The sequence below is a fragment of the Vanacampus margaritifer genome, chromosome 6, assembly GCF_051991255.1.
Source record: "Vanacampus margaritifer isolate UIUO_Vmar chromosome 6, RoL_Vmar_1.0, whole genome shotgun sequence".
NCBI classification, from domain to species: Eukaryota; Metazoa; Chordata; class Actinopteri; order Syngnathiformes; family Syngnathidae; genus Vanacampus; species Vanacampus margaritifer.
Genome location: NC_135437.1, coordinates 4,367,225 through 4,379,380, shown reverse-complemented (window position 1 = coordinate 4,379,380; position 12,156 = coordinate 4,367,225). Strand labels below are relative to the sequence as shown.

The 12,156-nt window shown below is 40.4% G+C and overlaps 1 protein-coding gene across 1 annotated transcript in view; it reads right to left on the bottom strand.

The window, feature by feature from the left end:
• The window catches only part of cdh13 (cadherin 13, H-cadherin (heart)), a 436,422-nt gene extending 425,434 nt beyond the window's left edge, over positions 1–10,988 (bottom strand). Inside the window, exon 1 of the mRNA XM_077567730.1 lies at positions 10,763–10,988. Within this exon, the coding sequence (XP_077423856.1) occupies positions 10,763–10,810 (48 nt within the window). The 5' untranslated portion in view covers positions 10,811–10,988. The remainder of the gene's footprint in view (positions 1–10,762) is intronic.
• Between the last annotated feature and the right edge of the window lie 1,168 nt (positions 10,989–12,156).

Below are 12,156 nucleotides of genomic sequence, written 5' to 3'. Positions count from 1 at the left end.
TTCCTGTTTTGTTTTTTGTTTTTTAAGAAGAAGAAGAAAAAGGGGGAGGAGGAGAAGAAAAAGAAAGAGTAGGAGGGGGAGGAGGAGAAGAAGAACAAGAGGAAGAAGAAGGAGAATTACATCTGCTATTAAAAGTTGAGCTTGATCCTAGTTTTGGAGTTCTCAAGATAGGTCTTGGTCTTGAGACAAGTCTCGAGACCACTCTTTAACTCTTTGACTGCCAGACGTTTTCAAAAACGGGTTGTCGCCAGTGCCAGCCGATTTAAGCATTTTGAGTGATCTTTCAAGGTCCACAGAAAATGTTGTGTTTGGACTATGGAAACACACATACTACCAAATGAAAGATTGGACTCTCAGCTTTCATCAGAAAAAAAAAGTTTGTTTCTACCTTATTCCGTTATTCAGTAATCAACAATAGAAAATGGTTACTTTCACCGAAATTCTCTCTTTTGAAACAAAAAACGGAGAAAAAGAGCTTTTTGTGAAACGATGTTATTTCATGCACTCTAGTGAATTGTACACTTCTTTTTGTCCATGAATGATGCCACAAACACCTAAATAGTGCTTTACTTCTGTAAAACGCTTTCACCAACAATGAAAAAGTGTTTTTTGATTGCAAAATACGTTTATTTCCATTCAACAGTGTAACAATTTGACAAAACAATTTCGCAAACTATTTACAAATGTCTGCAACTGTGGTACTATTTACAATTATGTGGATGTTTCAAATACAGTTTTTCCTTTTGTAACGCTCTCCTGCGTGCAAGGAGACGCCAGGACTCGCACATCAGTTTACTTTCACTTTCACATTGGTCCGTTTTGCGTGCAAACGTTACACTTTCTTGACGGCCTTTTTTTCCGGGAAATAAAAAGCAAGTAGCAGACTACACACTTCCTCCGACGAATATGCATTGGACTCGGGGCACTCTCCGTCGTCCGATCGAACGTCCGCCTGTGCGTGCTCGGTTGCGCTCCGCGTTACGACACCGTCATAGCCGCCGCGTCAGCGGTTCCAATTTCGCCGTCAAGCTCGGATTCACCTTCATCATCATGGATATCAATGTACTATTTTAGCGTTGGTCGATGCCTTTCGTCTTGTAAGTGTAGAGCTGCTTGCAAACGCTCGCCATTGCCCGTTCCCTCCTCCATCTAGCTCCATCTAACGTCTTCTACTGCCGCGTCAATGCTTTCCAACCACGGAGTCACCATCATCTTCATCATCGATGATGATCATCGTCATCAACAATGTGCTTTTTTAGCGATGCTTTTGGTCTTTGAAAAAAACGGCTCTGGCGTTAGCTCCTCGCGACCGGCCGCCATTTTTCCTTTGTTTTCCATTCTGATCTCCTGCTCAACGCTCTAGCTCCGCCTCTACTGACGCCCACCCGATCTTGTCAAAAGAGAGTCATCGCTGCCCTCTAGGGGCCAAAAATAGTCATTAGGCTCAAAAAACCTGCTTAAAACTTTCAGGAGAGCTCCGCAAGCCTTCCCAGCACCCGTTTCAAAAAAAAAAAAAAAAAAAATGGGAGGACGTCTTTTAACGTCTTTGGCGCTCCTCCGTAGGTTTTTGCAGAACGTCATTTAACGTCTTTGGCAGTAAAAGAGTTAAGGGTATCTGTCTCATGTTGGCATCTATGGCATTTTACATGGTCTTGTCTCGCTCTCGGACAGAGAGGATGTTTGATCAGGACCGGTCGAGACAAGGCCAGTACTACTGTGATCAGTGAGAAATGCAGAATGTAGGTGCTTGAACGCTGCCTTCCCAGTGGCGCCAAGCGTGACATGGATGCAGAGAGTGTGGATGAAGACGGGAGAGACAACGCCCCATGAAAAAAAATTGACAAAATGTCTGCAAACTCTTTAGTAATTACTAATTCAGTTTGAGTTTCAAAACTATAAGGAGTTCATTTGTAAAGCAACATGCAAGTGCAACTGCCAGTGCATCGAGCAGCAAGAGATGGAAATGGTAGTAGAAAGATGAGAGGGTTGTAGCTTGGTTGTGGACATAAACGTTGTCATTCACCAATTGTTGATAAGTTGGTTGATAATTTTTTCCCGAAAGTTTGCAATTTAGTGGCGCTAGATCTGGGGCTTTTCTTGAGGTGGTGGTTGTTGGCTGGCTAACGGTGACGTCAGTTAGCTGTGTGGGCTAGCAAATTAACGAGCCAAGTTGTAGACAAAAAACAAGTCGTAGTCTTGCTACAACACGCTGCTGCATTTGGAAATTAATGGGAGCAGAGCGCACTTAACCTCTCCGAACATTTGCACTTTAAGTGTAGTGCATGGACTTCAGAGCGTATTTCTGAACGCGCCCAATATTACAGCCAAAGTTAGCTTGTGTACTATTATCAAAAGCACAGTAACAGAAAAGCAAACAATGAACATGTCAGGTATTATTCGAGCCCCAAGGAGTTACTTGAGAGGTTCTGATGTGGTGGAAACGTTATTCATTATGACAGTATATGGGTTGAGCTTTAGACGCAACCATTTCTAGTCTACAGCTTCCTCTGTTGATGCTTCAAGTGCAGAAAGAAGATCAATTCGGTTCAGCAATGAACCGGAAAGCTAACACTGTGCTATAGTACAAAGTCAATACAGTATCACTGAATTACTATGGGTTAGTCATACATATTGTATATGTATACATACGTTTAATGATGGAAAAAAAGATAACTGATCATTTTGTATTGGGTTATGTTTTTTAAAATTCTTTAATATTCTTTGATATACTGTCTTGTTCTTGTCTCTGTCTTAACCTCCAAAAATATTGGTCTTGTCTCAGTCTGGATACTCTCTAGTCTTGAGAATGTCTTGGTTTCAGTTGGTGTGGTCTTGATTACAGACGCTCCCCACCTTACGAACGAGTTACGTTCCGGACGATCGTTTGTATGGTGAATTTGTTCGTAAGTTGCTTCAGTGCTATATTTTGTATTATAATTTATGTTTAAAGCCTATATTAGTATATTGAAGGTTTATATAAGTATGTTTAAGGCTTGTACAAGTAACCTGCATTGGTTTGTACTGAAAAAAACTTTTAATAAAATGGAGAGAATACGTACAGTACTGTACTGTACTACGTATGTTAGAGAGAGAGAGCGAAAGACACACACACAGTATGTACATGTACGTAATAAGATAAATAAAATGAGGTTTAGCTTACTTTTGGAAGATGTACTCGATGCTTAAGGAGATGATGGAGGAGGAGGAAGAGGAGGATTTTATATCATGAGAGATTCTTCGTCGTCGCTGGAATCGGCTTCAAAAGTTATTTCCTGCTTCATGGGGACCGGCGTTTTCTTCCTCCTCCTCCTCGCCACGTTGCTCAGCCTCCAATGAGCTCTCACAGCGCCAATCGTCGGTATTAGTGGCGGAAAGAAGCACTACGCGCAATACAAAATCTAACTTACAGCATTTCTTTCCGAACATTTTTCGACATACTGTACGCGCAGAAATGTTCGTATGTACCGTTGTTCGTAACTCGAATGTTCGTAAGTAGGGGAGCGTCTGTACAACACTACTGTACTCTATCCACGTTGGATCTATGGCATACCACCTTTGGACAGCATTCTACAGTTCACTACAAAACAGCAGCTCAAAACATTGATCTTGTGGAAGTCAACCCCAAAATTTGTTTAAATGTTTTCTGCGCCCCCACTAGTCTAAACACTGCATTCTGATTCAAATTGTGTTTGTGAAATATGAGTTAAGCAGCTAAATCTACCCATTTTCATCTTAGGGGCAGCCATTTTGCCACAGGCTCTTAACTGAAAATGATGTCACAGTTGCTCAGGGCTCAGGTAACGACCAATCACGTCTCACCTGTTTTCTAAGTTTGGTCATGTGATGTTCGCAAGCTGAGCCATGATTGACCTAAGCAACTGTGATGTAATTTTCAGTCGACAGCCAGTGGCAAAATGGCTGCCCCTTGAGATAGATAAAAACGGGTGGATTTTGCGGCTTTAATCATATTCCACAAACGCAATATTAATCAGAATACTGTGTTTAAACTAGTGTGTCTGCATAGAATGGGTTGACTTCCCCTTTAAGTATTTTTGAAAAGATATGATTAATCAATATTTTATTCCCCCCCCCCCCCAAGTCAGTCAGGGGAATTGTACCCCTTGATACCCATCCCTCTTAAACCAGAACCTCTTTGTTCATAGGAGCTTCTTATCAACTTTGTGACTATTTTCATATTAGATATGGAAAGAAAATACCCCCCGAAAAGAGAGAGAATATGCAATAGAAGGTCTTTCTTCTAAATCTTAAACATTTCAATGCATCAATCTGTAGTGGGGGGAAAAAAGCAGTATTGTCTCATGATGAGCACATTCATCCCCACCAGCAATTGCCCACTACATGGAAGGGGATAATGCACCTTGCATTTTCACTGCTTGCTACTATTATGTGCAAAACAAATCTTCTGGACGAAATGGAAACCCTGTAGAATGAGCCCTTTTACATGAACAGTCATTGAGTGTTGCTGGCAGCTATTCGCACTAACAACACAACATACAGAGAGTCATTAAAATCACGGTGGTAAAAAAAATAAAAAAATAACTAAAAAAGCATGCCACCTGCCATATGATGTCGTGTGCATGTGGCAGGAGAAGAGTAGGGAGTAAGCCTATGTACCGTATCTGTATGTGGAAAGAAGACAGGCTAACAGAGAGGGTGAGCGCCTCATGAATATGTGCAATGGATTACAGAGGCTGTTTGTCACAGGTGGCTGGAGGAGACAAAAGTGTGAGACAGCGAAAGGGGTGCGAAGTAAGAATCTATGTCTCACACGATTTTCAGGGGATTACATTTCATCTTTTTTTTTTTACTTTGGCTTGTACAATATGTCACCTTTATCGCGTGCTTGTTCATGTGCTTGTCTGACAACAAAATTGACAAGAGGACAATGACCTGAGATGAAAGTGTGATCAACTGGCGCAACAGCACGCCATTTCACTGCTCTGTCCTTCACACATGAATTTCAAATCCGACATATCCTCTCCTTGCTCCTCACAAATAAGCCATTAATCCACCCAGCGCTCTCTCTGTTATTTTTTCCCCCCTCTCACTTGGCATGTTTTATGATCACAACGTGCAATGTCCATTGCCGTTTTGCATAATTAGGCCACTTATAACGAATACGGGCAGCTACTAATGGAACGCTGAGGGGACATATTTACTTTAATTACTACTCTCACTGTATTCAGTCCTCCTCCTCCACTCATCTACTAACTCCCTCCCTCAAGTGATGGAGGTAGCTTTGCCAAAGGGTACAAGATGGAAGTCTTGGGTTTTTTTCCGCTTCAAAAGGTCACACCCTCCCACAGCGGCGTTAAGAAAGTGTTTCACCTTATAGCATATCATAGCTCACTGATGCTCAAACACGCCCGCAGGAGAACCTGCAGGTAAACAACAGCTCAGTTAAACTCTCCCGCCAAGAGGAAAAACTTCCACTGTACAAGCTAAGAATGGCCATAAAGATCGATTCATTAAAGAATGAATTTGTCCAGCTCTTAGCTGTTACCGAAAAGGATTTTTTTTTTTTACAAAAAACATTGACATTGAAAAAGACAGAATTGTAAGACAGCTAGGGGAAGTTTAGCTGGATCCATGCAATGCTCCACTATTACCTCACTTTTACAGGCAATGCTAATCTAATCAGTACAACTAAGTTTTTGTTCTATTCACATTCATTTTTATTGTTCAGTTAAATATCGACTGCTCATCATTAAGCAAAATAGCATCCAGCAGGGCTTTAAGTCGCTCATGTAAAATTGAAACAGCTCATAATAAAGACCTGGTTTTGCCACAGTGATTTGTTAATAGTTGTTAACAATTCAACTTACACATGCTGTATACCCTTTCTAGGGATGGGCGGGTACCGATACCAGGTATCAGTATTGGGCCAATACCTGGCCTTATTTCAAATTATTGGTATTTGTGATGGTGGGCCATACCAGTATAATTTCAAGGAAAACTACTATATTATGATATAGAGGTCTTTTTTTATTTTATTTTATTATTATTATCTGGCATTCTTTTTTGGGGGGATGGAAATGTGATGTAAACAGTCAATTTGACTCTATTTAGAGTGAGACAAAATATACAGAGTTTTTGAGTAAGATTTTAAGATTTTATAGTAAAATAAAGAATTGAAAAATTATTTAAAAAAAATAGTCACTCAAGGGTTGAGGAACGAACTCAAAACCTTCAGATTGGTAGACAGCTGATTTACTCCCTGAGCCATGCAGCTCCTGCTCTGTGTTAGTATATCACTCGATAGAATCTTCCTAACTCCAAGAGACCAAAATTTGTTTGGTCTCCTTAGGGATATAAGCAAACAGTAGGAGGGGCATAGCTCAGGTAGTAGTGTGGCAATTTCCCAAGCTGAAGGTCGTGAGTTTGTTAGTTTTTTTTTTATTATTTGTTTTACTCTCTTCCAAGTGTAACTATTATTCTAAAACTGAGTCTTTTTTTGTCCCACTCTAGATAGAGTCAAATTTAATCTACAGAATTTACTGTATATCAGAAGTACTAGTGGTATCAGTGACTACTCAAGAGTTGAGTACTCGTCCTGGTATTAGTCTGGGAAAAAAAAGTGGTATTGAACATTCCTAATCCTTTGCATAATAGAATTATTGGAGGGATGTCAAATGGCAATTGAAGCTAAGGCACAGAACTGTACACAGTAAATTTTGTAGAGTAATTTTTTTCTGAAAAAGACTATATTCGGTCCCAGTCTAAACAGAGTAAACTTTATACTCGGAAGAGAGTAAAATATTCAACAACAACAAAAGAAGAAAAAAAACAACAGTTGAGGAACAACCACAGAACTTTCAGGTTGGGATACAGCCAACCAAACCACGGACCCATGCCACTCCTACTCAGTGTCAATATATCGCAGGTGTCAAGTGTAATCCTCGTATACCTCCATTTTTTGGTCTCCTTTGGGACACATCAGCAGTATGTTAGCTAACAATAAGTCTAGCATAGCTCAAGTGGTAGAGTGACTGTCTTCCATGCTGAAGGTTGTGGGATTCTTCCTCAACCCTTGAGCGTTTTGTTGTTGGTTGTTGTTTAAGCATTTTACTCTCTTCCGAGTGTAAAACGTTACTCTGTTTAGAGTGGGGCCGAATATAGTCTTTTTAATAGGGATGTCCGGATCTGATCACGTGGTTACTGACTCGATCGGAATCGGACACTGTCTCTGGTGCGAGTCCAGACCCAAAGTCTTACTCTGGTAAGATTAAATACATTTTGCTTGCTTGCTCTTCAAATGCAGCATTTTGTTTGTTGTGACGTTGGCTTGTTTCACGCACATATTTACTGTATATTTTTCTTCCTAAAATAAAACAACATTAGGTTAGCCCATTAATTTGTGTTAAGTAGCATGCTTTAAAACGGCTATAGTAGGTTCTCAAAAAGAAAACTCTTGTGAAAAATGTATATAGCCTAGTGGTTAATAATAGCCCTTGGAGTAACTCATAGATGTGCCAAAAAAAAAGGGGGGGTTAAATGTTTTACTTAGTTTAACCACTGTCTACTCACCATATAAAAAGTGTTAGGGTAGTTAAAATAAATGAATAAATAAATAAAACAGTTTTTTCCCTTCTTAATCAAATGCCGAGGTATCGGATCGGGACTCGGAATCGGCCGATCTCGAAATGCGGTGACTCGGACTCTGGTCCAAAAAAGTGTGATCTGGACATCCCTACTTCTTAGAGTACAATTTACTCTACGAAATTTACTGTGTATACACAGTACTGTATGTGGAGATGAAGTTGAAAGGATGAAAGACCTCATCCCACCATAATGACTGGCATTTCTCATTAGCATCATCATAAGCCTTTGTAGCTCATCACACTGTTCCTGGGTAACCAGGCTCCATTATAAAAAGCCAAGGAGCAAAAAAAAAAAAAATAAATAAAATAAAAGCATACAGTTAGATGGTAGGTCTGAAAGGACACGGATCCCAGCGTTCTCGGGAGGAATAAGCTGCCACGGTTGTGGGAAAATGATTTATTGTGACCTGACACGGACACGGCATGGTTACATGGATGAGGTTCATGGTGGGAAAACCACAGGAAAGCAGAAGGTAGATGCACATATTGACTGAACATCCTTCTCTGGCATTTGATAAAAGACTGCAATTTATGACTGCATAAAAATGACATAGTAAGCACTGAACGAAACTAGATGCGCATTCATAGTTGCACCTGTTGCTACAGATGCGGGAAGGCAAAAGTCTTTTTGACATTGTAACACCCGTTAACAGCTTCTTATGCTAGATTTACTAATTTACTCTTTCCTGCACTTGTACATTCACACATACATTCAAGTGCCCCATATTGAACTGCTCTCTGCTTACTGAACATGTGAAATGTGCACACAGCAGGTAACCTTGCCATCACTACACTGGCTGCCGCCGGCAATCTTTTTTCCCTTATTTAATTATCTAGGCACCTTTGATTTGTTTCTCCTTATCATCGTGGGTGTGTCATTTGCATTTCTGATGACATCAGACTCACATTAGTATAGCCCTTTCATCCTTGAGTCACTTGAACCAAGTATTGAAAATGACAAAATGGGAGTGAGTGGCATCATAACAAAGAGTGAGTGTTTTTCGTATGATTTTGTCTGTGATTCTGTGCACAGTACATATGTTACCTGCTAGGTCAGCTCCATCCAAGAAGAACAGTTTTAGAATTATTCCTTCCCCATCACACAGCCCATTTCTCTCTCCACACTGTGCATGCAATTCCTTAAACAGGACCTTTAACAGTCCATTGAGCAGGATGCCTATAACGTCCAAATCTTCCAATGCCCAAGTGCAAGCCCAGAATTTAAACTGTGATTAAAATCCTAAACACTTAAAAATATGAATCATCTGTGGGATACGCAAGATAGACAAAAAGGGGAAAATGAATTTGAATAGAAATCAGGCTCGGAAGGGTAAAAAGAGAAGTGGGAAAGATTCTTCCACCTGCAGCTCCCAGTTGTGCTGAGCATTTTCCGAACCGCTGCTCCGCGCACTGAGACTACTCAGCTTTTCATTTGGAAAAAACAACAAGGATTCATAGCAGAGAAGATGAAAATGCATGTATTGCGTTGCGGGACTTTGCAATAACAGATTCTATAAATAATCTCCTTTGATCCTGTTTTGACTACCCAGTATTGATATGGGATGTCAAAGAAGAAGACAACAGGTTTGCAATCTTGGTGCAGTCAAGTAGAAGATTATGTGCATGCATTTCGTCAATAGCAAATCAATGATGAACATGTACTGTAGACGGCAGCGCTAGGGATTGATCGAGTGAATGATTCATGTAGTTAGCAAATTTACTTGGGAATATGCTAATTAATCAAGGAGTTTACGGTTTTTATTTACACTGCTGAGCCATAAACTTTAGTACAACAAGCAATCTAGTTCAACAATGTTCAGCAGATCTCTTAAAATGGACACCAATTACTATATTTTGTGATTTTTAAAAAACTTTTTAGATTGTGTGTTTATATATAATTTTTTTAGTAGAATGAAATTTGTTGTAATGTTTTTCCCTCTTTTATTTGAGTAACATCAAGTTAAAAAAAAATTACAATAAAAAGGTACTCAGGTGGCTTAAGCGGTACAGACCACTTCATGTCGCACATGTGTATGTTACAAATAAAAAGAACACAGCTCAGCTTTGAGCGACTCAAATGTTTCTGCTAAGTTGATTACTAAGCAAAGTAAAATTAATGTGAAGCAGGGCACATGTTTGTTTTGCCACAAGTGTAGCAAGTTTTGAGCTACAAACGTGTTCAAAATTATATTTTGTGTAAAAGTTATAATCAAACACAAAAAGTTTGAGCGAAAAATAATAAATAATGTGCACAGGTAATTCTTATGTAAAGTATATATTAATAACATATCTTTGCTGTAAAAGTCTCTGGTCTCTCTGACAACATAAGTCAAAACTTAACAATATTGTTTTCGAAAAAGCACAGTACTTCGTGTCCACAGATAGAGTGAGTGCAGGTAGCAGTTCCACAGGAGCATGCATAGTGTTTCAACTATTAGCTTGGAGGTCAAATGTCAGGGCAGTGGTCATTTTCATGCAAGCAAACCTCAGAATTGAACTTTCAGAACTGATGCCAGATCAGTTTTTCTCTCTTCTCGCATTAATAACAGCCCTCCAAAAGCAACTGGGGGGTGGATTTCTTTTTTTTTTCATTATAAGATCAGATCAAACAGGCGAGTGGCTCCATCACAGTGGGAAATTAAGTTTTTATTCAGCATCCCAAGAGACTATTTTTGCGAGGAGCGAATGAAATACCCAGGGGGGTGCAACAAATAGAGAAGCCGAGCTATAACTTGCTCTTACTTTCCGCTTCTTTTGACAGCCCCCGCCACCTCACTCACTTGGTTCTTCTCTTTTCTCTATGCCAGAAACGGCGAGGGTGAGATGGTGTAGGGGTGGAGGGCAAAGAAACATTCAAGTTGGTGTCTGAGTGGAATGTATATGTGACTGGGGACAGGGGCTGGGAAGCAATGAGCTACACACACGCTGCCTAATTATCCATCTTCATCTCTTGTCTTGATTGTAATACAGAACATCTACATAACTTAACTAATGCAGATAGCCTGAGCCTTTCACCTGCCAAGAACTTGCAATGACATGGTGCACATGTACACTACACGAACGTGCACAAAAGCACATTCGGAACAAACTTGTAAAGCCATCGTGAACTGACGTGCGCACACACGCACTCGCATTCTTACCTGGTGAAGGAGGAAAACCAAGAAAATGCGGACTCCAGTCTCCATCATATTCGGTGCAAAATTCTCACGGTGTGGAACGGTCACGAGCTCAGGACAGGTCGACAGAGGCAGCCTGTGCTCTGCTCATAATTCCACTGTTCGAGCGCTGGGGTGGGAGAGATACTAGACGAGTTTCGCCGCGCACGCAGCCAGCTGCCAACTTGGCCGCAATAACAGATGCACTCAGACCGGCACAGCGCTGGATAGTTGAGGCAGACCACCACCAACGGATTTATGAAGGTGGGGGGAGAGAGAGGGGGGGTGAGGAGGCGGAGAGATGGAGAAAGAGGAGGGGGCAGCGAAGGTACACGAGAGTGGACTCTTCTCCACAGCTTACAGTCCACGTGACACGATTTAATTGCTGGACTTTTATAATCACTGCAGCTCAATTAAGGACAATTCTGTGTGATCATTTTACTTGCATTAGCTTTAGTATCGATGACCACCACATTTTTGTCACGTGCATGGATGGCATGGCAGACAGAAGTGATCATCGCAGCGATGACTGGGGCACCCTAAAAAATTACTGCATCACAGTTTGCACAAGGATAGCAAGTTATTTTTCTAATTTATTAAAGATGTTGTAATAACATTTTAAAAAGTAATGTGTTAGTGTTCGACTTCTCTAGAATAATATAGGCCAGGGGTATACAAACCTTTTCATTTGATGGCCATTAGCCACATATAGAAAAATAGATGGATGCTTGGGCCACTTTATTATTCAACTTTAATTTTTTCGAACACGCTAAAATCAATCAATCAAGTAATTATATGCTATTTATATTTTCTAGGTAATTTGATAAAGGTGTAGCCAAGATTATGTTTTGTTAACTAAAACTAAAATTATAATGATTCCCGGTAAACCGGACAGTGGATCCCACACACTATCCCACAAAAACAGAGACACAAAGGGTAAGATTGACAAATTAATTCTTACACCGCGTGGAGTAACAACACAAAGCACTGGACGAAGCCAAGAGAAAAACTATGAACAAAAGTTGCAAGGAAAGATAATAACAAAAATACACCCGAGGACTAAAGAACCGCACAACGCAAATGAACAGAACAACAAATACAAACGAGCTATTCAAAGCGGAGAAACTAAAGGCGACATGGGAAAAACTACACGTGGAGATCAATCGCTCAAGCATAAAGCTAAGGAAACAAAAAACTACGGAGAAAAAGGACTCAACGCGTGATACCAAAACACTCGGGCAGAAAGTCGAGGAGACAATAAGACTACGGATCAAAATGACTCACGTGAAAACGAAGAACAAAAACATGAGATCTAAATAATGCACTTGGACAAGGATGTAACAAGGTCAATACTCCGACAGGGAGTGCGGGCAATTAAA